This window comes from Maniola hyperantus, chromosome 14, assembly GCF_902806685.2.
Source record: "Maniola hyperantus chromosome 14, iAphHyp1.2, whole genome shotgun sequence".
NCBI lineage: Eukaryota > Metazoa > Arthropoda > Insecta > Lepidoptera > Nymphalidae > Maniola > Maniola hyperantus.
Window position 1 is genome coordinate 1,701,705 of NC_048549.1, and position 25,994 is coordinate 1,727,698.

Sequence of the window (25,994 nt, forward strand, 5' to 3'; positions counted from 1 at the left end):
GTTACTCGCCATTTTAAATCTGTGTAAACTGTTATCTCAAAAGTGCGATTATCTTTGTTTTAAAGGTGAACCGTACTTTTGACATGAAGATAGACACAGAGTTAAAATGGCGAGTAAGTTCTCATCTTGAACGGATTATATAATAAGTAAAAGATGACAACAAGACAATAATTTCTGATGTAAGTGAATTTATTTCTTATGGTGAGAATAAAGTTCTTTAACCGTACAATAGTCATCCGCGGCCACTAGCTCCTCATCTGCGCAGGCGCTAGCAAATTAAATATTCTATTTTCAAAAACTTCTAGAAGTCAGTTTATTACACAGAAACCAAAGGTTGGAACAGAGGCCGCTTGTCTAGTGATTATTAGAATAATACATGGTGTAACCAAAAAACTAGCAAAAACTTAGCGTTATTGTTATACTACCTAAACACAATCCAATACCACTAACCATTTGCCTCATTTTGTAGTTTTAGTGATTTAGTATTTTTCAAACCCGTAATGTGTAGCGTGCAATACTCGGGTCAATGCCCCGCCTACGCAGCATTGATTTCAAGTGGCCTACTTACAACGTTCTTTGGCCTCTAGTGTCAGATGTTTTATTTGCAATATATCGTGAAATTTTACAAAATATAGGATTTTTTTGATTTTTTCGCGATTTTTTTTTGTGGTGTCATATCAGTAATCATCAGTACTATCTGATCAACCTGCCTTCGCTTTTTGGCAGCGTTCTGGTTACACCCTGTATAACTAGGTATAACGGTGTGTTAAATAATAACACAGGTACGGTATTATTACGTTAATTTTAATAAAAAATCAAAGTTTGAACATAACAAAACCCTTAACATTATAAATAGGTACTTAAGATTCTTGTTGAGAAACAATGTGCCATTGCTTAATTAAATAAGGTTCAGCATGTTTTGTGGAAAAAAAACATATTATTTGAAATTTGAACTCTTCTTTTTAAAATTACATGTGATTATACTAAAAATAAAGGGTGTCCAGTAAATATCACAACATACCATTCATCACTGAAAATAATAATCACGAAAAAGAAAAAATTTGTTTAAAAAAAATATTCGAAGATTTTTTTTAAACGCAACTGTTTCTATTATGATAAATCTTGACCAAAGTATTGATTCCCAAAGTAGGTATTTAGTGCTATTTTTCAACACCTGTGCAGAGAAAAATCAATATCACCGTATTTTTTTGCCGTTTAGCAATCATACAGTTCAGAAACTAAACTACTACTACTAAACTAAACAGGTTTGTGTATTGTGATAAATTCCAAAAACTTGCATAAAGCTGACAATAATAATACCAATCTATCTGTAATCTGTCGATAACAGTGATGTAACGAATGTCACATTTTTGATATTCGCGGATGCGGATGCGAATGCGAATATTCGTAACATCAATGTCGATAAGTTAAGACAACGTTGTTATTTAAAGACCACACATTATTGTTAACAAATTACAACGTTCCTAAGTAACTTATAGACAGAGTAGATAGGATTGATTATTCATTTCGGCTGTCAGTCTAAAATGTAATTTCATTGTAATACACGGAGATCGATTGTCCGTAAATTTAAGCGTGAATGCGAACTATAGTGTGATTTGAAGATTGCATTACAAAAGGGCAGCCACAGCTTGTGTCCTTGTGATGTATGATCCATTTCCAAACTGTAGTTTTGCTAAACTGTGAAATTTACCTGTCTCAGTTTGCAAGCGCCATCTAGTAGCAATACTTAAAATTAATACGAAATACAAGTTCTAAACACCTTAATTTATAAAAAGTTTAAAATGTGTTTTGTCTTACTTACTCTTACCCATTCAAATGATTAATTAATATAACGCGTAAAATTTAACTCCTCGGCGGTTTTTTAACTTTGTGTCAAATTTCATGTCAGGTGAACCCCGTACTTTTGTCATGACAGTTGACCTATTGAATTAAAATGGCTCGTGAGGAGTTATTTTGTACGGATTATATGTTTAAATAGGACAAAACACGTCTTAACTACAGGTTTTATAAACGTTTTATATTTTAGGAATAAACGGCGTAGGTACATAAGTATAATATTATAGTTATTACTACGATCTTAGTTATTTTAGTGCAACAGTCACTAATTATTCGAATTCATCTTAAGTTTCGAATTTACATATATTTAACATATAGATTCATATAACTATTCGATTCAAACATATTTTTATTTAGATTACATTACATTAATCAAAACTAAAAAATAAATCAATTAAATTATTAATCGCTAACGGCCGAAATTAATAAACCAATCTATTTGTAATCTATTGATAAGTTACTGAGCAACGTTGTTATTAAATAACAAATTGTATGGTCTTTTTTGGCAAATAACAACAACATTAACTGAATATTATTATTAATTTTGGCCATAAATCTCTTAAAAATTACCAAATAATATGTAAAAAAAAAACTATGAACTAAAATATGGTCTGTCCCTATCTGAGGGTTATAAAAGGGATGTACAAATATATCGCACGAAAAACCGATAGGAATAAAAATATACGGCCAAAATTAATAAGTAATAACACAATCAATCTATAATCTTTCGATACTTAGCAATGTTGATTTGTCATTATAAGCCCATACAAATTTTGACAAATAACAATGTTGCTAACAGTCAAAATTAATAAGAAATCTGTAATATGGCGATAAGTTACTTTGTCAAAAGACCATACAATTTTTGACAAATAAAAACCTTGCTAAGTAACTTATCGATAATAGACAGATTACAGATAGTATTGATTATAATTATTAATTTTGTTATAGATAGATTATTAATTTAAAATGATAGCACATAGTTTAGACAAATTTTAGTTTCATAGTTTTTTTTTGCATTTATATTGGCGTAAGTATGCAATCAGGCTTTTAGCTTGTATGTATTAAGTAGCTAAATATAAATACAAAGTAATCGAAAGGTTTTTAAAATATAATATCAGTCGAGGTCAAGACTGGTAACTAGGATTAGGATAACTTTGTTTTTCAAGTAACTATGACAGCAAACGAAAAACTAGATTTACTAATTATCCTAATAAGGATAATTATAAGATAAATAAACAATTAAAAGATAACAAAAATATTTAAAGAATGATAAAATAAAAGCGTTTAACTTATCTTTATCACGATATTTTATCTAACCATAGATCCATTCCAGAAAAAGAAACCTAGTCCGTTCACTTATTTTACCTCTGGCTGTAAGATTGGCACCATTGCAAATCACTCAATAATAAACCCTACGCTCTAAGGAATAAAGCAAACAAAGCAATGGTGCCAATCTTACAGCCAGAGGTAAAATAACTGTGAACGGACTGTACAAATTATTTATTAATGTTCGTTGGCTGTCAAAGTTGAATACCAAGGTTACCTCAAATCAGGTTATTATTTTAGAAATGACATTATTGTCTGTGGTACGGTTAAATAGTGATCGCACTTGACGTGTTTTATTCTAATCAGTCCATAAATAATATCATTCTATCACACTGTTTTTTTTATGTGTGAAATGTCGAATAGTAATCATTTTAATGGAATGTAAGTGAAGCTCAACATTTTCTCAGAACTCACTTGCCGTATTTACTCTTATTGAGAAAATTATTATTATTTATTCGCAGAGGATGTGAGAAAAAGATGCATAGGTCCGTACAAAATTACTTCTCACGCGCCATTTTAACTCTGTGTCAACTGTCATGTCAAAAGTACGGTTCACCCTTAAATCGTACATTTGACATGCCAATTGACACATGGAGCAAATATGGCGAGAGTGAGGTCTCAAAAAGTGTGCACTATTATATTTATAATACATATTTATGGCTACTAATAAATTGTAAAGCATTTTTTAAATCCCAAAGCGAAAATTGATATCATTATTTATATACTTTAAACCTATTCCAAAGCATATGATAAAAAAAAGAACATTTTGCTTTATGGACAAACTGCTAAAATATGCTAATAATAATACCCATGTTAATCAAAATTTTATAAAAGCTTTTATACCTACATAGTTATTTATTTATTTATTTATTAAAGAATATATTCAAATAAATTGACACACTTTTGGAGATGACCAATATCGTTCGTGCCTAAAGCTACTTGGCACTGCCAAAGTACTGTGCTGATTTAGCATCACAAAAAGAAAGAAATGCCTTTCATTTCAAAGATGCATTTCATTATTTTCAAAAAGGGTAATCTATATATAAATAAAAGGAAAAGTTGACTGACTGACTGACTGACTAACTACTACAAACTACTGGACGGATCGGGCTGAAATTTGGCATGCAGATAGCTGTTATGACGTTGGCATCCGCTAAGAGTTTTTGAAAATTCAGTCCCTAAGGTCTTACCCCCCCCCCCCCCCCCCCCCCGGCTAAATAGGGATTTGAAATTTGCGTAGTCCACGCGGACGAAATCGCGAGCATAAGCTAGTCAATGTATATAATAAAATAAAAATTCACTATCCTCACAACCAACACAAATAAATAATTCAACACGTCAAGCACGTATTTAACCGAAACTTAGTGAAGGCCTTCGAAAAGCGATACGTTTAAGGCAAGAACTCGACCTTTTACCTTGAATAGTTTTGTCGGCAGCTAAGCTAAGCTAAGAGAGATTACGAGTCAGCAGTATCGGACGCGTAGTTATGAGGACGCCAGAAGATAAGTCAGTCGCATCGAACACGCCGGAAAAATGTTGACGACCGCACGACTCGGCTGCAACAGACGCGTTGAAGAAATGCTAACGATGCTAGAAGTCGTATCGGATGCGTGAAAGTCAAGAGTCGGCCGCAACTGACGTGCCGGAGAAAATCGTATGAGTCAATCGCGTCGAGGTAATGTAGGGTCAGCAACAAAGCTAGGTTTGCACCCGCCAGTACAAGCGACTATGTGCAGGTGCATACCTAGCTTTGTTGCCGACTGTACATAACGTTACCAGCACGAATCAGTCGCAACAGATGCGTCTGACAAATGCGGTGACGTGAGTAGAAGCAGCGTGTTAGGAAGTAATGCTTTCCGTGCATAGTTTGTTTTGTTAAAGTATCGCTTTTTGCCAGCCCTACTTTTAAATAGTTTTTCTAAGGCTGCGATCTATAGAGCGCACTTTGACTTTGCTCTTGTCAAAGATTGAGTTAAAACAAGACAGATTTATGTGAGCGAAATAGCTCTGTCTCGTTTTAACTCTGTCTTAAATTTAAGCTAAGTCAGAGTGCGCCCTATAGATTTCACCCTTAGGCTGAGATCTATAGAGCGCACTCTGACTTAAGATTGATTTAAAACGATCTCTCACATAAATCTGTCTCTTTTTAACTCAATCTTAAGTCTGAGCAAAGTCAAAGTGCGCTCTATAGATCGCAGCCTTAGTATCGCTTATCGTTGGCCCTACTTAAAACAAAATTGAAGAACATACAGTATGAGTTGACGCCCGCATTAGTCCTTCGTCGCGCTGATGATTGTGAGGATATAGATGAAGATGTTGATGACGTCCAGGTACAAGTTGAGAGCCGCGAAGATGTACTCCTCGGGGGAGATGCTGTACTTGTGCTTGCCGCCCAACATCAGCTGAGTGTCGTACACCAGGTACAGCGAGAAGAGCAGAGCTCCGAGAGACGCGTAGACTAGAGTCATTGTCCGTCCTTTATAGAATATAGCAACAATACCTAAAAAAATAACATAAATTTAGAATTTTAAGTCACTAAAAAGAGTTTGTTCGACAATCACCAAATTATATTTTGTGTGGCCTGTGTCATTTCGTGATTTTTTTTAAAAACAAATAAACATATTTTTCATTCAATTAAACTTTTACAAGTATTTTTGAATCGTCAGCTGCATCTACCACTGGTTTGGAATGCCTTTCCTACCCAGAAGAACCAGCAAGAAACTCGGCGGTTGCTCTTTTCAAAGATTTGATATACAATTTTATGCCATGTATAAGAAAATACGCTATGTTATGTTACGTAACAGTTCCACGAACATTAAACGGCCAAGCCATACTTTTTAGATTTCATACCTCAAAAGGAAAAAAGGAACCCTTATAGGATCACTTTGTTGTCTGTCTGTCTGTTGTCTGTCAAGAAACCTACAGGGTACTTCCCGTTGACCTAGAATCATAAAATTTGGCAGGTAGGTAGGTGGCAGACATAAGGGGAAGAACCTGAAAACCGTGAATTTGTGGTTACATTAAAAAAATATATGTTCATGAACTAATAATTAGTATTATCAATTTTCAAAGTAAGATATCTATATCAAGTGGGACGTGTCATATGAAAGGGCTTCACCTGAGCATTCTAAAACAGGTTTATTTTTATATTAGTTTTTGATTTATCGTGCAAAATGTCGAAAAAATACCCCAGTAGGGAACCCTCGGTGCGCGAGTCTGACTCGCACTTGGTCGGTTTTTTACCAAGATGGGTTTGTAGGAGTCAGGACTTATAAGTAAAGTTATTTGTTGTTATAAATATGGTAAAAAATATATATAAATATACAGTTAAGAGTACTTAAGAGGATATTGGCCCCAATTCTCTAGTCTCTCTCTAAACTAAATTTAAAGTATCTGCATCCTTTTCTTTTTACTTATGCTTAAAAAGGAACGGAACCTGACTTTCACATTTAAAGATTCTAAATTTTAGTGCACAATACAATTTTAAACAGTAGGTTCGCGACTGCGCCCTAAAATCACGGGTTTTACCATCTAAAAATTAAATTCAGAACTGTCAAACTGTGTCTGTCCTTTTCATATTACATTAGTAAGAAGAGCATGCGAATACTCTAAAATTAGGTTGTGCTTAGAATCGGTGCCATTGATGTAAAACAACTCACCTAACAGCAAGAGCACGACGGTAGCGCAAAGCAGGATTCCTCCCATGGCCGTGAAGTCCCATCGAGACTGGAACGCGAACAGAGTGAGCGCGAGGCACACGGCCGCCGTTATACCCACCGCCATCATAACCTGGTGATAGAACAGCTTATTATACAGGCTGTATTTGGGACTCTTTATTTTAAACTAGGATAAAAATAATGACGTAAACTGAAAAAACTAATTAAATCGATCAAATAACAAAAAAGTTACAAGTGAGAAGCCCCAGCGAGACCAATTGATTTCCGAAATTGGGCCCGACGCATCCCCCCAACCTACCAACATAAATCAGGGTTGATCGATAATGCTTTTTTAATGAAAATCTGTAGGGTCGCTCTCTTTAGCACGAAATTGGGTATTTGACTCCAATTTGTTTATTACTTTATTATAAACTACATAGGATAAAAATAATGACGTCAACTGAAAAAACTAATTAAATCGATCAAATAACAAAAAAGTTATAAGCATTTAAATATTTCTGATTAGACAGAAATAGCGATATAGCATTTTGACGTCACACCTCACTAATGCCATAGTAGCTTCGTGCGGTTTCATACAAATTTTCGTTTTGCGAGAAAGGGATAGAAGACCCTCCCAAATGCCTGTAACTTTGTAAATCTTTGTTGGATTTTAATATTTTTTTCAGCGTAGGTACGTCATTATTTTTATCCTAGTTTATAATACAGTAATAATGGACCCGATTTTCTTGTACACAAATCTCTAAACTAAACTAAATTAATAGGCCTAAATCTAGTGCCATCCTTTTCCGCAAGCAACATTATGAAAGGGTTAGCAATAGATTTAGGCGTGACATTTTAGTTTAGTTTAGAGATTGTGTACAATGGAATTAGCCACATTATTTATCAAATTCAAAAGTAGGAAAATACCCAATTGTTTGTATATGTGCAGACGTGTTGTTGCAGCACTGTGTGTATCACTTACCGCGTCGCTGTCGTGCATGCTGCTGGTGACGCCGAGCATGAAGCTCTCGGCGATGGTGAAGATGCCCAGGAAGATGAAGTTGGTGGGCGCCGTGCGCCGCACGCTCTCGCAGCACGCCATCGCGATCAGGCACACGATCACTATCACGAGGGCGACCCATCTGCAAACCAAACGCTACACTCAACACAGCTGCAGCAAGTTATTCCGCAAGTACTTGCAGAGAGCTTTGCCTAACATAGACAAACGTCAAACTAACAAACTACTCCGCCTGGACAGAGGTAAACTTAGGAAGGTGGTGGGACTCATAACAGGGCATAGCCCACTAAACAAACACCTTTTCGTTATAGGTGTCACCGACAGTCCTCTGTGCAGGGCCTGCATGGAGGTCGATGAAACACCGACGCACGTGCTCCTGGAGTGCACGGGCGTAGCAGAGCAACGCGAACGCCATTTAGGTTCCCCGACCTCACTCCAAGAAGCCCTCGGCAACCTGGGCGGTCTACTTGGCTTCTGGAGTGAGCTTGGATGGCTGGAGTGAAGACTTCGGCGGGGAGGGGTGATGCACGCACAACAGACGGAAACGTTTAAGTGCGGAAACCAGCCCAGAATGAAGAAAGAAGAAGTACTTGCAGAATTGTTTACACTAAGAGCAATATTGTACATGTACATGTACACACATTTGTGACTTACGGCAAGTCCAGCAAGTTACGAAACTTGCGGAAGTGAGCTGGACGTGATTGTTTACACGGCAGAAAAAGCTTGCGGAAGTCAACTTCTGCAAGTTTTGTTTTCGTAACAGTTCGTTATATTTCAGCACGTACTAGAAACCTTCGGCTTCAGCCAAAACTTTAGCACATTTTGGCCGGTCGGACACTACTGATTACTGATAGGGCATTTTTTATTTATTTATTTAGATACAAGTTAGCCCTTGACTGCAATCTCACCTGATGGTAAGTGATGATGCAGTCTAAGGTGGGAGCGGGCTAACCTGAAAGGAGTATGGCAGTTTTTATTAAACCCATACACCTTTGGTTTCTACACGGCATCGTACCGGAACGCTAAATCGTTTGGCGGCACGGCTTTGCCGATAGGGTGGTAACTAGCCACGGCCGAGGCCTACCACCAGACCGGGTTGCTTTTCACTGCGCGTTCGAACTTCCTTTTGAACAAGGGCCCGGAAGGGTTCGAAACTAGTCGGGCTAACGGCGACTAAACACGTGAGTAAAGCCGGGTGTGAGATATGTATAATGGAAATCACTCACGACAGTTTAAACGGTAAAATTACAGATTCTAACTGTCGCCGTCGACTGAGTTGCCTGGCGACTAGTCGACTGTGCGTAATGGGTCTAAGGCTGAGATCTATAGAGCAAACTTTGACTTTGCTCAGATTTAAGATTGCGTTAAAACGAGACAGATCTATGTGAGAGATATACATCTGTCTCGTTTTGACTCTGTCTCAAGTCTAAGCAAAGTCAGAGTGCACTCCATAGATCTCACCCTAAGTGATGATGCAGATTAAGATGGAAGGAGACCCATAACCCTGATCGGCTTCGGCTTCCGCCAGATCGATTCGATGATGATGTATACTCACATCAAATAGGAGTGGGTTTGGACCCAGAACTTGGTGGGCTGGTGGTACACGAACAAAGTGATGAAGGCCAACGTCACCAGCAGCTGGCACATCAGGATGGAGTACACCTGCGACCAACCATTACACATGTTACGGACAAAACATACACGGCTCGGGCCCGGCACGGTCTAGCATTTGAATCAACCCTAATGTGGGTGATCATAACTTTCGTTTTGTTTTCATTCTATTTCAGACCAATTTTATTTTATTTTATTTATTCTTTATTGCACACAACACAAAGTAAACATTGAAGAAACATACAAGGATCTTAATCTAATAGATGTAGCATGCAAAGGCGGCCTTATCGCTAAAGCGATCTCTTCCAGGCAACCTATTACGAAAGGAATCACGAAAGCACGGGTTGGTGCGGCAGCCGAAAATGGTCCTAGTTATTTTTTATATTTAGAAGAAGAAGAAGATTAAGCTTTTATTCCTTGTAAATTCTGATGTAATAGCAAATTGGAGATTGTGCTCCAAACAGTGGCGTTCAAGCCAGGGTATGCATTTAGGTATGAACTTATTTTACGGCAGGTTAAAATGAAAAATAAGCATTGACTTATTACAATGAGGGTAAGCAGTGCGTTTATGCCTCTATGAGCTGCACGCCACTGGCTCCAAACTAAACTAAAACGAATTTTCGAAATGTTTTGCTATCCCTTTAATAAATGCTTACAGGATAAGGATGGCACTAAGTAGATTTTATTTAAAAACCTCGCCTGCGGCTCAGGTATCATAAATTTATAATTAATATGTGATTGAGGTCAAGCGTTTGCCTATACGGAATAAAAAAGTATTACTAAATTGCTATAATTTTATATTTTTCACACTTAAAACATAAAAATCTTTTATTTAATGTCGGGTAATGTGAAGCGGGCCCCCGGTCTTACGATATAAGGGCTTAGTTACCCAAAGTTAAAAGAGGCGGCTTTTAATAGAGAAGCTTATCGCATGATGTCCTCCAAACTTAGTTTCGTAGAAGTAGATGGTCTTACCTTTCTGATGAAAGACTTCCGGATGCTCTGATCGTTGAAATCAAAGCCCTTGACGTCCGCGTCCTCGCCGAGGCTGCCGCCGGGACCAGGATATGCTGGTTGCTGCAAACGGAAAATAGCACATAAAGATAGACCGTAAGAGCCTGAATAGCTCAATTCCGTTGCGACAAATCAGAATCTTTAAATTAATGTACCAGTTATATACATTACTAGCGTATGCTCGCGACTTCGTCCGCGTGGACTACACAAATTTTAAATTTCATCCCCTTAGGGGTTGAATTTTCAAAAATCCTTTCTTAGCGGATGCCTACGTCATAACAGCTATCTGCATGCCAAATTTCAGCCCGATCTGTCCAGTAGTTTGAGCTGTGCGTTGATAGATCAGTCAGTCAGTCAGTCACCTTTTCCTTTTATATATTTAGATAATAATGTTTGTTGGGGAGCGCTGCTTTAACTCGCCATCCACGACTTGACTATGCAACCACTCTTAATATCTTACAATTATCATGTCCGGCCCAATCCACGCCAAATCGATACATATTTTAAATAAATCCGTCCGTTTACAAGAGCGGACATTACATACATAATATCATAACAAAGCCAACTAGATTAAAGCATTTTGTCTGACCACTCACAAATTAGGCTAGAAACTAGATTTTTTTTTAATTTATAGACTAGCGCTTGGCTGCAATCAGACCTGGGTGGCAAGTGATGATGCAGCCTAAGATGGAGCGCGCTTGCCTAGAAGATGCCTATTCACTCTCGACTTGAAGGTACCCATATTATAATTGGAGGGGAAAACTGATGCTGGAAGGGTGTTCAAAATTTAGAGCCTCAATAGCTCAACGGGTAAAGGAGTGGACTGAAAACCGAAAGGTCGATGGTTCAAACCCCACCCGTTGCACTATTGTCGTACCTACTCCTAGCACAAACTTGACGCTTAGTTGGAGAGGAATGGGGAATATTAGTCATTTAACATGGCTAATGTTCTTTAAAAAATCATAGCGGTTTGGATAAGAAATGAGGAGGCAAATCGCTTCGTACGTATCCGTGGAATTTCGACTACGTACGGATGCAGACCTTGGCGATGCCTTGCGGTACGATAGCAGAAGGGCTGTCTAGTAACAAGAAGAGAATGTGATGTGTAGAGAGATAGTAGGTATTGTCGCTGGGCTATGAGCGAGTGTCCGAGTTTGACGGGCGATTATTCGCACTGGTCCACTGAGGGACCTCTTACCATTCCTGCACAAACTGTGTGTTTATTAGGGTTCCGTACGCGAAGAGTGCCAACGGGACCCTATTACTAAGCCTCCGTGTATCCGTGTCCGTGTTTGTCTGTCAGCGGGCTGTATCTCGTGAACCGTAAGGTAGAGTTGAAATTTTCACAGAATGTGTACTTCTATTGGCCACTATAAGAACAAACACAAAATTCAAAATAGCCGCCATGAAAAAAAATATGTTAAAGTGTTCTTTCTTTAACGACGGTATGGAACCCTTCGTGTGCGAGTCCGTCTCGCACTTGACTGATTTTTGTATTGAATTAGCATAAATGATTCAAATGTGTGGAGAGAGCTATGCTTGGAGTTTCTCTGCGTGATCAAATCAGAAATGAGGAGATCCGTAGAACTAGAGTAACCGACATAGCTCAACGGGTTGCGAAGCTGAAGAGGCAATGGATAGGGCACATAGTTCGTAAAACTGATGGGCGTTGGGGTCCCAAGGTGCTGGAATGGCGACCTCGCACCGGAAGACGCAGTGTTAGAAAACCCCCCCACTAGGTGGACGGACGACATCAGACGAGTCGCAGGGAGCCGCTGGATTCAGGCAGCGCAAGACCGTGGCGTGTGGAAGTCCCTACAAGAGACCTATGTCCAGCAGCGGACGTCTATTGGTTGATGATGATGATGATTGAAATGTCAGCTTACTCCATAGCCCTCTCCATATCCGGCAGGCTGGAATCCAGGTTGCGGTGGTGGCGCATACCCTCCCGCAGGATAGCCGCCAGGAGGAGGATAGCCGCCTGGTGGAGGATAGCCGCCTTGAGGAGGATAGCCGCCTTGAGGAGGATAACCTGGCTGGGGATAGCCAGCGCCCTGCGATTGATCTGTAATAATGATATTGGATAAGAGAAAGAGTGCTATAGGTAGACCAGAATTAGTAATTTTTAAATACATTTTTTAAGTGTTTAAAAGAGACGGATTTATGCTAGAGACATACATCTGTCTCATTTCAACTTTAAGGTTGAGATCTATGGAGCGCACTAAAACTTTGCTCAGACTTAAGGCACTGTTAAAACGAGACAGCGTTATACGCTGGCATAAATCTGTCTCGTTTTAACTGAAACTTATGTCTGAGCAAAGTCAAAGTGCAATAATGTGTCCAAACTCCGAACTAACAACAAGAAATATTTTGATTCAATATTTTTTGAGGATTATTGAAGATATAATAAAAAATATAAATCAAAACATATTTCTAGCTAAGACGTCACATAATGGTGGAAACATTGTCCATTTCTTAATTATTCCCAGACAGGACAGTGCATTCAAAGCGCACTGGATGTCTGCTTTACTTGGTAATTATATTAATTATACGGCGGCTACTAAAGCAGAAAGGGCCAAGAGGCGCAAATATGAGAATATAGAAAATAGTTTCATATTTGTGCCTTTTGGGGTGGAGACCATGCGTTCGTGGGGCGAGGATGCTAGATCCTTTTTTAAGGACCTTTCATCCCGTCTCGCGGAATCCACGGGGGACCGGAGGGCTGGCAGTTACCTCGGTCAGCATATTAGTCTGGCCATTCAACGAGGTAACGCTGCCAGCGTTCTGGGCACCCTGCCTCGTTGCGGTGGTTTAGATGATATTTTCGATCTGCAATTTTTATGTTCTAGAATAAGTTTGGTATTTTTGTTTATTGTATTTTAATTTGAATCTTAAAAATAAATGCATAAATATATAGCTATTATATTAACTAACATAGAATAAGTTGTTACAAACACATATAATTGTGGACATATTGTTGTTGGTACGTATATTAAATTCAATAATAGGTAATAATAATTACTAGCTTATGCTCGCGACTTTGCCGTGTGGACTACACAAATATCAAACCACTATTTCACCCCCTTAGGGCATGAATTTTCTAAAATCCTTTCTTAGCGGATGCCTACGTTATAATAGCTATCTGCATGCCAAATTTCAGCCCGATCCGTCCAGTAGTTTGAGCTGTACGTTGATAGATCAGTCAGTCGATCACCTTTTCCTTTTAAATATTAAGATTACATATTTGCAATCAACACTGAATAGCTAGTTATACTCGTAGGTCAAGACAATGCGGTTCTCTAGCTATATTAGTAGTTATATACACATACATATTATTATATGAAAAACTTTATTATACCTTTGTTCTCAGCCATCATACTGTTGGAGGTTATAAATATGACGAAGGCCTCATATCATTCGCACGTAAATAATTATCGACACGGTGTTATATTTACGCTTGATATTATGTTTACAATTTTTAATATCACTAAAAATTCACTAAATTCACCAAAACACGATTTAAAATTTGAATTAATGAGCTCACGTACAATATATAGTGCTGCGTTGGTCTCGGAAAAATTAAGTGGGTAGGTTACATACCCAACCTACCTATCTCTAAATAGAGAGAGAGCCAGCGCGTGCCAGACCTTCGTTATTTAATAAAAGCTGTAACTTTCTTTGCGTATTGTCCCCAACACAGGGAAGAACGATCAGCGACAATGAAGTTTGGATCATAGTGGCTTTGGGAGATAACGGGTAATGAAGGTGTAAAAAATCTAGTCAAAGTATAAAGTTTTTTTATTTTTTATATTTTCTTCGGAATAGTATCAGGAATAACGTCATGCATTGCCAGACTTAAGTGTCGTGGCAACCCCCTGCCAGACGCCCTTAAAGTTTAAAAGTTAAAGGGTGTCTGGCAGGGGGTTGCCACGCGCTGGCTCTGAGAGTGAGATCTATACGAGACAGAGCTATATTTCTCACATAAATCGAACTCGTTTTAACACTATTTTAAGTCTGAGCAAAGTCAAAGTGCGCTCTATAGATTTTAGCCTTAGGGTGCCTGTCCACTGAAGCGGAGCGGAGCGGAGATGTGTATAGTTAACCAATCAGAGTTTCATCAGATGACGGAATAAAAATGTCACGTTATTTACCGACAATCTGATTGGTCTGCTCAACACATCTCCGCTCCGCTCCGCACCAGTGGACAGGCAGCCTTAGTCCAACATTCTGCATAACCCGATGTCTTTTCCAGGACGCCAGGTCTCTTATGATTTCCTCCCCCCGAAGTGGTTCCGTAGTCATGTTAGTTAAAAAAATCGGTCAAGTGCGAGTCGGGCTTGCACACGAAGGGTTATAGTACCATCGTACAAGAAATAAATCATTTTTTTAAATTTACATGACATCCATTTTGAAATTTTTATTATTTGTTGATGTAGCGGCAATAGAAATACACATTATGTGAAAATTTAAACTGTCTACCTATTTCGGCTCATGAGATACATCCCGCTGACAGACAGACGGACGGACGGCCGGACAGCGGAGGCTTAGTAATAGGGCCCCGTTGGCACTCTTCGGGTACGGAATCTTAAAAAGACTGAATAATAAATCAGGGGTTTGATTGTTTACTGCCGGCATCGCGTGTCTGGGCCGCCAGCATGGCGCCGCCGCCGGCTAGGACGATATCTTTGTTTCTATTAAAATTGGTAGAAGATATCTTCTCAAGAAACAACAATAACATAACAACAGTGTTTGTTTCTATTTTTCCGCAACGAATTATACCCGTCTGTGACTTTGTACGGCACTAATATATGAACGAGCCTCGAATTAACACTGCAGTCTGCACTTCTTTATAAAAAAAAAAACAATCGACCCACGACCGTGGCGCGATGTGCCAACGCAAAAACTGAGCTGAATCATGAATGAAAAAGTCGTACCTACTACCTATCTCATAGGAACATGAAAAAAACGGGCCAAGTGCGAGTCAGGCTCGCGCAACGAGGGTTCCGTACTACAGTCCTATTTTTTCGACATTTCAAAAACTATGATGCATAAAAATATATAAAAATCTGTTTTAGAATGTACAGATGAAGACCTTTCATATGATACCCCACTTGATATAGTCACTCACTTCGAAAATTGAAAATACTAATTATTAGTTCATGACCACAAATTAATTTTTTTGTGTGATCTAACCCTAAATTCACGGTTTTCAGATTTTTCCCCAAATGTCAGCTATAAATTCACGGTTTTCAGATTTTTCCCCAAATGTCAGCTATAAGATCTACCTACCTGCCAAATTCCATGATTCTAGGTCAACGGGAAGTACCCTGTAGGTTTCTTGACAGACCGACAGACAGATAGACAGACAGACAACAAAGTGATCCTATAAGGGTTCCGTTTTTCCTTTTGAGGTACGGAACCCTAAAAATGTATATAAGAATATATAAGAGGAACGTCAATATGTACGTTGCTTGCGATAACAGCATTAATCAGATTATCTTAAGAGCTAAATTCCCGTATCCAGAAATGGGAATGTTTACACCAGCCACACATGCGTACTGGGAACAGAGTTGAGACTTGAGCGGATCCAACAGTTGTAGGTAGATACTAACACACGAACCAACATGGTTGGTATCTTGTTGGATAGCCGACAGGATGCGTGTGCCCGACAACCCAACCAAAATTGGATGTTCTTATCTCGATTCGATTAAAATAGCGATAAAATTGTAGTGATATTCTTGCTACAACAGTTCATTTTAGCAACTAGTGCGTGACACACCTAGTGTCACGCAGAAAGGTCAGGTATCTGGAAAATGTTCTCAGACATAACCAGTAACGTTTCCTTCGGGCCATCATGATGGGACAAAATTGAGGGAAAGAGGAGCGTCGGTAAAAAAAGTCGTGTCTTAAGAACATAGCACAACTTTTCGGTTTGGCTAAAGACAGGACATGGAATCGGGTATTTGCCTGTGTCCAAAATAAATTATTTCTTAGTGATTATTAAATAGTGGGTCTTCCAAAATATGTAAAGTCCACGCACTTTGTTAGTTTTAAGTGTAATAACCATTTTAAATTATCGATTAGACTAAAAAAAGCACGTCAAATTATTGTGACGTCACATTTCAATATTTCATACTAGCTCGCATACTAAGTGCGCGTTTTGACGTTTGATAAAAAGTTACCGATTTGACTAGTTGTCAAATACCAAATTATATGACGCGATGACGGCCAGTGGCGAGGCACAAGAAGTATGTCAGCCAATCAGAGGTGATAGCGATAGTCGCACTGTATAGCTGCCAAACTGTGGCTGTAGGTTTCCAGGCTATTAGGCTGAAATCTATAGAGCGTGCTTTGACTTTGCTTAGACTTAAGTCACTGTTAAAACCAGACAGATTTATGGTAGTTATATAACGCTGTCTCGTTTTAACCGTGTCGCAAAGTCAGAGTGCGCTCTATAGATCTCACCTTTAGTTATCTATTCATATAAAGCCTAATAGTTCCGAAATTCGAAGTGATGCTGTTTTGTAACGCCACACTAGTGAGTAAGTAGGCCAACCAAATTGGATGGTCTGTAAATACTGAAAGTGAATGTTATGCCCCCATTTGTAGGTAGAAGAGTCAAATGACCGAGTTTCACGAAGCCATAGTAGGTGAATACCCTGTTCTGAAGTGTTACATGTAATGACTAATGACTATAATATTACAATCTTTATAGGAAACATGAGAAGAGAAACTGAGAAGTGATCTGTTTAGTCTCTGCATCGAATTCCTCATTGCTGAGGTTGTGGACCATTTCCATTAATTACATAATGCTTTTGTACATTATGGTCATTTTTAGGGTTCCGTACCTCAAAAGGAAAAAAGGGCCCCTTATAGGATCACTTCGTTGTCTGTTCAAATCACGGAACAGAAAAAACAGTGGAAGTGCTAAGTAGGCGTGGCACGCGTGCCACAATTAAGCGTAGTTACGCTTAACTGATCCCAGTCGCGTTCAAACATCGCGTGGAGTTGGTAGTCTCGCGACAAATTCATATTGCCCTAGCAATGCCGTACTGCCGTTTTGTAGTGTAAAAATGATAGTAGGAGATAAAATCTTAAAAATGGAGGTGTTTCGTATCATCGGTAAGTACGATTTTCATTGTTTTCTATAAAATCTTAATTTATTTCAATTTACTAATATTTAATAGAACGGTTAGTCAAAATCAAACTTAACCAATTAAGATAAAGTTTATTTTGGATTGATTCTATTCCGAAAGTACTTCGCTCCGTGTTCGCTACTCAAGTAGTGATGTGGCCAAGTCGAATATTGAATTTATCGATTGATATCGATACAAGGATATAAATAAATAGTAACGCAATAATTATAATTTATTAATGAGTGAGACGTTGCATTGATCACTAAATAGACATCAGTAGTTCCTCTAACCTTCATTTAAAATATTTTTAGGTTTCCCAAAGATGCAAGCATCAAAGAGAAATGGATAGATGCAACGGGTAGAGTTGATTGGATGCCAACCAAATCAAGCATGATATGCTCTGAACATTTTTTTAGAAGTCGATTTTATAATATCAAATAAAGGATATAGATATACGAAACCTACTGCGCTTACATCAATGAAAATCAAGTAACCTTGTTTTATTTTATTACTTTTAGGAAGTATTGAAAATACTTGATATTATAATACAAAACAACACCACCTCTTAGTTATATTTTTGTATAAAGATTGACTGACTAAATATCAAATTTAATTCATAAACACACTAATTAATTTTTCTCCTATTCATTTTTATGTAGGTACTAGATGATGCCCGCGACTTCGTCCGCGTGGATTTAGGTTTTTAAAAATCCTGTGGGAACTTTTCAACTTTCCGGGATAAAAAGTAGCCTGTGTCCTTTCCTGGGATGCAAGCTATCGCTGTACCAAATTTCATCAAAAACGGTTGAACGGTTGAGCCGTGAAAAGCTAGCAGACAGACAGACAGACAGACAGACACACTTTCGCATTTATAATATTATTACGGATTTATTCTCAAAATTTAATTTTGGTTTCAGCCACAAAATGATAAATGTGGTCACTCCAGGTTCTTCAAAAAGACAAAGTGATTCGGAGATTCCTGCGTCTAATCACGTTACCGATTTGATGAAGGCAATAGTCGAAAAATATATACATAAATGTTCGCATACACCGTTTATTAAAATTAAAAATAAGACTTTCGAAACGCCAGTTTCTTAACAAATATGTTTTATTTCAAGGGCAATAAATAAAATTTAACTATTTTCATACGTTGCAGTATTTATTGTGCATACTTGTAAAAGGCATGCATACATACCAGCACTTTTATTCAATTTTATAATTACCTTTTTAATTTTATTTTTGCGAATGAACAAAATAACGAGTATCTATCGATATCGATAGGTAATTTATTGAGCTACGCGGTGCGGCCTTAGCTGAGGAGGAAAAAAAATCGACCGATCACGCAAATGTCAACCATATGTTTAACGTACTTAAGTTTATAATTGCTACCACTTAGAATACCGCCATCTATGGTCAAGTAGCGGAATTAATTGGACAATTGAATCTAGTGTGACTATAGCTCGTAAATACGTTCTTCCGCTAAAGCAAAATAAATCTTATTTCTAGAACGTCAGGGTTTGTTTCCAAATCTGTGACGTAGGCTAGTTTTGACTAAACTTAAACGACAAATCAAATGATTTGTTTCTTTGTAGTGCAATATATGACTATCGGTATATTTGTATGAGTTTGGCGACAGCGGTTCCTATAGTAATTTTGGTGAATTGCACTTCCACTGTTCTTTCTGTTCCGTGGTTCAAATAATATAATAGTTGAAAATTGATAAAACTTTGAAAGTTGAAAATATTAATTATTTGTTCATGAACATTTTTCAATTTTTTTTGTGATATAACCACAAATTCACGGTTTTCGGATTTATTCCTTTACTTGTGCTATGAGACCTACCTACCTACCAAATTTCATGATTCCGGGTCAATGGGAAGTACCCTATATGTTTTTTGACAGACACGACGGACAGACGGACGGACGTCAGTAACGAATTTCAGTCATTACTTTTGTCTATTAGACCTTTATAGTTGTTTGCATGTAGTAGTTTTGCCCGGATAAGAGTTATGACGGTAACATATTAAACGAAGAGGTTTTTTATTATACGGCCGGCTGGAGATTGATAAACAAATTGTTTTTCACACTCATCTTGCATTACTGCAAAAATACTAGAAAGTACGTATAATAAAGTATGTGTACCGATTTAGAATTGTGTGCTGAATCATGCCAGTATGAGGTAATCAATAGCCGATGTGTAAAAAAAGAAGTTGCTTTATTTGTTTCAGATATTTTAGGGTTTATTCCTTTGCCGATAAAATATGTAAAATATATATAAATATACCTATCCATACTAATGTTATAAATGCGAAAGTGTGTCTGTCTGTCTGTCTGTCTTTCTGTATGCTAGCCTTTCACGGCCCATCCGTTCAACCATATTTGACGAAATTTAGTTCAGCGGTAAGCTTGTATCCCGGGGAAGGACATAGGCTACTTTATATAATATCATGCCATATCATGTAATTTTTTGTAACGATCAGACCTCTTTCAGGCGCCATAAATACTTATGTCAACCACTCAGCGCAGGCAGAGTGGCATATTTAGCTTCAGAGAGTTGCCCTCTATCCTCTGAACTCAACATAATCCATATCGGTGATGGTTACCAAATTTGTTGTGACCCCCTAATCTATAAGCAGGATTTCCCGAGTTCATGATAGTTTGAACTTTGAATCATTAATTTGTTTGTAATTTGTGATAGATGATAACCTCAATAAAGGGATGTGATTCGATATAATATTGATGATAAAGGCACTAAATTAACCCAAAATGGAGATGCCTACAAGTTTAAAATAAACAGCAGGAAAATTGATAACGAAAGCTTGTTATTAAGTTTCAAATATAAACTTGATATAGAGTTGACCAATCGAGATGATTTAAGTGTATATATTATGTAAACTTGTTAGTTATAAATAAATAAATAATAAATATTCTTTATTGTTTTCATTATTGCTAGGTTAGTACATTGTTTTTATCAACCTAAGGCTGCCTGTCCACTGGTGCGGAGCGGAGAGGAGATGTGTTGAGCAAACCAATCAGATTGTCGGTAAATAACGTGATGATTATATTCCGTCGTCTGACAAAACTCTGATTGGTCAACTATACACATCTCCGCTCCGCTCCGCATCAGTCGACAGGCAGCCTAATACTAGCTGACCCGGCGAACTTCGTACCGCCTAACAGTCGTTTTTTTTTTTTTAATACTTAAGATCAATTTTTTTTTAATTTTCTCTTCGCAAGAACCATCCTCGTACTTCAAAGGATATTATAAAAAAAGAATTAGCGAAATCGGTTCAGCGGTTCTCGAGATTTGCGATCAGCAACACATTTAGCGTTTCATTTTTATATAGAAAAAAAGATGCGATTAGCTATTTTACAAGTATAAATGACGATAGTACATAATAAATGTTTGGATACGATTAGGTAATATCCCGTAGTGATCTACTACTGCCTGCAAAAAAGATAGTCGTGGTGGTCGAGAGGATACTGAGTTGAATATTTAGATTTTTTTAAATTACTTAAAATTGCTTTCCGCCTTTTGTGCAACCAAGTGTATAGGTAGTTTATACACAAAAAAAAAATTAAGCGCCGTTTTCACGAAAGTACCTTTTCTGACTTACGCTACAGCTTAGCTAAATAACTTAACGCAATGTTGGCAGACGTCCACAAGGTCGACAGACGACATCAAACGAAGCCGCAGGGAGCCGCTGTATACGTGTGGGGTATCTATGGATAGGTCTTCAATAATGATATTAAGGTTTCTAATATTATTTTTTTCTAAACTGAATAGTTTGCGCGAGAGACACTTCCAAAGTGGTAAAATGTGTGCCCCCCCCCCCCCCCCTCTAACTTCTAAAATAAGAGAATGATAAAACTAAAAAAAAATATGATGTACATTACCATGCAAACTTCCAACGAAAATTGGTTTGAACGAGATCTAGTAGGTAAGTAGTTTTTGATTTATAGTGCAAAATGTCGATAAAATACGATTATAGTACGGAACCCTCAGTGCGCGAGTCTGACTCGCACTTGGCGGGTTTTTACGTATTTGCTAACGAGATTATAAAACTCATTTCCAGGGTCAGTACAATTAGCGTAGGTGGATGCCATTAGAGCAATTTGAGCAGAATTTGTACACTGCACTTTGTTACCATCATGATACAGTTCAAAATTGAACAACAAAATATGAGTAGAAATAATAGATAATTGTAGTTAAGTTTATTAGGGTTGTCAAGAAAAACAACGTGAAATCCATAGTACTACTAGATGATGCCCGCGACTTCGTCTGCGTGGATTTAGGTTTCTAAAAATCCTGTGGGAACTCTTCAATTTTCCGGGATAAAAAGTAGCCTATGTATGTTGTATGCCCCGGGATACAAGCTGTCTCTGTACCAAATTTCGTTAAAATCGGTTAAACGGTTGAGCCATGATACGCTAGCAGACAGACAGACAGACGTCTGTCTGTCTGTCTGTCTGCTAGCTTTTCACGGACGGACAGACAGACAGACAGACACACTTTCGCATTTATAATATTAGCATGGATTATGAATACGAAAGTGTCTGCCTGTTACCTTTTCTCGGCTCATCCGCTCAATCGATTTAGACATTTGGTGCAGAGATAGCTCCCAGAAATGAAAGGGTTCCCACGGGAATTTTGAAAATCTAAATCCATGAGGACGCGGCATCGTCTATCATCTAGTATCTAAATATATAAAAGGAAAAGGTGATTGGCTGACTGACTAATCTATCAAAGCACAGCTCAAACTACTGGATAGATTGGGCTGAAATTTGGCATACAGATAGCTATTATGACGTAGGCATCCGCTAAGGAATTTTCAATTTTAAAAAAAAAGAGTAAAATAGGGGGTCAAATTGATGTAGTCCACGCGGACGAAGTCGCGAGCATAAGCTAGTCAAATATAAGCCTCAATACTTAAAAATTCTGATAAGCAATGCATAAATACCTGCATCATTTATGTTATTTTATTGGCTTATGCAAAAAATGACAAAATAATATTATGTAAATAGATTGGTGGTTGGTGAATAGCAGAAGTGTTTAGGTGGGTGTTTGTTCAGCCTCCCGATTGTGTAAGAATAACCATTTCATCGCTATCGCAATCGTCAAGAAATTCTGCCCTTTGATTGGTTGATTCGCTGTTTACATTTTTTCACAGCCAATCAAAGGGCAGAATTTCTTGACGATTGCGATAGCCATGAAATGGTTATTCTTACACAATTGGGGGGCTGATCATAGTACTATACAAAACTTATTGAAAGAAAGAATGTTTGCTTAGCAGGACCTCTTTAATCCGAACCCCTTCTAATCTGAACACCTCTGTAATGCGAACGCCCCACGCTTTTCGCTTCACGAATGTCGAGTAGGTTGTCATTTAATACCTCCCGACAAACTTAAATTTTGGATTTCTCTAAAAATGTTTAATAAATGTAATATACTTTTAAAATTTTACAATACAATTATTTCATAAACAATAATACCCTATAAATTTTCTGTATCATAATCTGAACGCCCCACAAATACGAACGTAATTTAACTGGGGTAAATTCTCGGGGTTCGGATTAAAGAGGTCCTGCTGTACATGTTTAACAGTGTGTGCCTTAGTGTAGATCAATGTTTAACATGTTTTTAAATAATCGGACATAATGGTGCAATTCTAGCACAAACCAAATTGACAAGTTCAAAAATTGTGCTCGTATTTGCCCTTTCGAAAAAGATAGCTTTGTTTTAACTTTTCAAGGCAAACAATTTTAGGGCTGATGCACACGCACAGAGAAGAAAGGAGCCAGTCTTTTTGACCTATGGTTGCAATGGGTATAATACTGCAGAGTGCAGGGATATAAATGTTAATCGAGAGGGCAGTAACAGATTTTTTTTTTAATCTGACACTTTTATAAATAATAAATAAATAAAATAATTTTATTTCAGGCAATGAAAATACAAGTTACAACCCATAACAATATACACACAATATGGAGCAGATTACATTAGATATTAGAATTGAATTGAATAACAATATAAATGTAAATGTAAAAAAATAATAATGGAGCTAACAATTTAAAAATAAACTAATCTAAGTAAAGGTGTTATTATCGCACCGATGCAGGTTGAACCAATGTTTTGTGAAAGGATTACTAAGATCCTCTACAATTATGGAATCTGGGTTACTTACTCTATGTAACATAATAGTTTTTTTAGACAAAAAATATAAAAACTAAACTTTAAGCACAGCTTTAACGAAACTGCCTTTTTTGACTTACAGCGGTTACACACTCATCCGATCCGAGTCCGTGAAAATACGTTCCTTTTTGTTTTGTATGGGAGCTTATGACATGTGTCGTAGATATTCACTGGTATTCTCACGGATGACGGAAGTGCTGTGCGTAATCGCCGTAATCTTGATTACTACGGCAAAACACAGCTTCGCTAAATAAAGCTTAATTTGAGTTATTATCAAAAAGACGCAGTACCTTGGCTGCATTCAACTCTGACAGTGTGCATTGCACCATATTATTCCCACATGCAAATGTAAAATTCTCAAGTATCTAGCAGAGTAAGGAAATAGCATTTATATTACACTAGCTGATGCCCGCGACTTCGTACGCGTGGATTTATGTTCCTAAAAATCCCGTAGGAACTCTTTAGATTTTCCGGGATAAAAAGTAGCCTATGTTACTCCATAGGTCTTAAACTATACCCATGCAAAAAATCACGTCGATCCGTTGCAACGTGATTGAAGGACAAACCAACAAACCAACAAACAAACACACTTTCACATTTATAATAGGGGTAGTGATGGCAAAACTTAAAAAAACAAACAACTTTTGGACAATGATGACATAGGGACTAGGGTGCAAAACATTCAAATATCTATGCAAAATATAAAACCTCCGGGATAGACTCCAGAGCTCTGCCACATTGTCCAAAGTCACAGACTGTAAAAAAAGAAGAAAAATTGAGTAAAAAGGAAATGAAGGTATACATACACATTGTGTCGTAGTTTTTCTGCTCCGACGGGTTTAGCTTTTCGGAAGCCGTTTTGGTGAAATTTCACTTACACGGTGGAAGGGTTAACTGGAAAAAATTAATATGGATGAGTTTTAATTGTTTTGGTTGTTAATACTTACCTACTTCCTTTTACTATTACAGTGGAAACTCGATTAACCGGACTAATTGTTGTCGTCAGGAATTCGGATAATCGAAAATCCGGATAGTCGAATAATGTATGAAGAAAAGCTGGTTTTGTGCATATTATGTAGTTCACTATAATAGTATTTTCAATTTTCAAAGTAAGATAACTATACCAAGTAGGATATCATATGAAAGGGCTTTGCCTGTACATTCTAAAACAGATTTTTATGCATAATAGTTTTTGATTTATCATACAAAATGGCGGAAAAAATACCCGAGTATGGAACCCTCGGTGCGCGAGTCTGACTCGCACTTGGCCGAACAATTTTCGGTTGGTAGTCCGGATAATCGCGAATCCGTATAAACAAGGGCCAGATAATCGAATTTCTACTGTACTTTCATTGTGCCTATAATATGGCCATATCTTTTATAAACATCGTGATTGGAAAATCCCGGTATTCCCCGACTTGTTACAAACAAAATGTTAGGTATATAGACCAATGTCGATTCCAACTATATTTAAGACTGTTTATATTACAATAAAAGATGAGGTATGTGTCCTTGGAATCGAAAAGTACCTTCTTACGAAAAAATAAGTTTTAGTAGCTATTAATATTGACTGACTCATAATATTTACTAAGCATAATGTTATAATTTGTAAGGAAGGAAAATTGAGTGTGCAAGAGAGTAGAGATTTGAGTCGTACAATCACTCTAGCCAGAGGAAGTGTAGGTACTTCCTAATGCCCTAGTAAGAGAAGCGTTCTATTACAGCACGTTTTTACCATAAAATAATATTGATTGATTTACCTTATTTCATAGGATGTGATGCAATAAGAAACGTTTCAATTGCAATACATTACAATAAATCAGGATATAAACATTTTTTGAACGATAAGAATCTAAACAAATATTAAAATAATAGTTAAATAAACAAAATCAATCATCATGTGGAAAGTTCTCTCTAGAAAGTGCTAGATTTCCGAAATGGCGCAACAACTAGGTATATCGATTTGTTTTCGTACCGAAGTGGCTTTTCACTCCGTTTCTACTTACGTTCTTTGTTGATAAATGCAGGAATCGGAGGAAAACTTGCAAAACACTTTTTAAACACTGCTGTTTTTAGCGATTCTTCAAATTTTTCCAAACACGTATGAAATGAACTCACACAAATTCGGAATTATTGACAAATCACAATTATTCACAAAATTCACCACAATTCACAAGTGACAA

At 37.4% G+C, this 25,994-nt stretch overlaps 1 protein-coding gene across 3 annotated transcripts; it reads right to left on the bottom strand.

Annotated features, from left to right (window-relative positions):
* Nucleotides 1–785: 785 nt before the first annotated feature.
* Nucleotides 786–25,994, bottom strand: LOC117988391 (protein lifeguard 1-like). Of its 3 annotated transcripts, none has more exons than XM_034975523.2 (8): nt 25,818–25,994; nt 24,520–24,566; nt 12,369–12,547; nt 10,444–10,545; nt 9,413–9,519; nt 7,822–7,981; nt 6,843–6,972; nt 786–5,683 (listed from the first exon to the last, which is right to left on the bottom strand). In XM_034975523.2, the coding sequence occupies exons 2-8, from the start codon at nt 24,548–24,550 to the stop codon at nt 5,454–5,456; spliced, it is 939 nt and encodes a 312-aa protein (XP_034831414.1). In that variant the 5' UTR covers nt 24,551–24,566; nt 25,818–25,994; the 3' UTR covers nt 786–5,453. The 3 variants fall into 3 exon arrangements, with proteins under 3 accessions (XP_034831414.1, XP_069359081.1, XP_069359080.1); XM_069502980.1 differs by lacking the exon at nt 24,520–24,566 and adding an exon at nt 24,618–24,705 and having other exon boundaries at nt 25,818–25,992; XM_069502979.1 differs by lacking the exons at nt 24,520–24,566; nt 25,818–25,994 and adding an exon at nt 13,841–13,995.

Excerpts from the sequence above, each read along its gene's own strand:
- LOC117988391 (XM_034975523.2), bottom strand. The coding sequence starts at position 24,550 with ATGTGGCAGAGCTCTGGAGTCTATCCCGGAG. Across the intron at positions 12,548-24,519 it reads CTCTGGAGTCTATCCCGGAG|ATCAATCGCAGGGCGCTGGC; the intron begins GTTTTATATTTT and ends TCATTATTACAG. Across the intron at positions 9,520-10,443 it reads GGAAGTCTTTCATCAGAAAG|GTGTACTCCATCCTGATGTG; the intron begins GTAAGACCATCT and ends GGTTGGTCGCAG.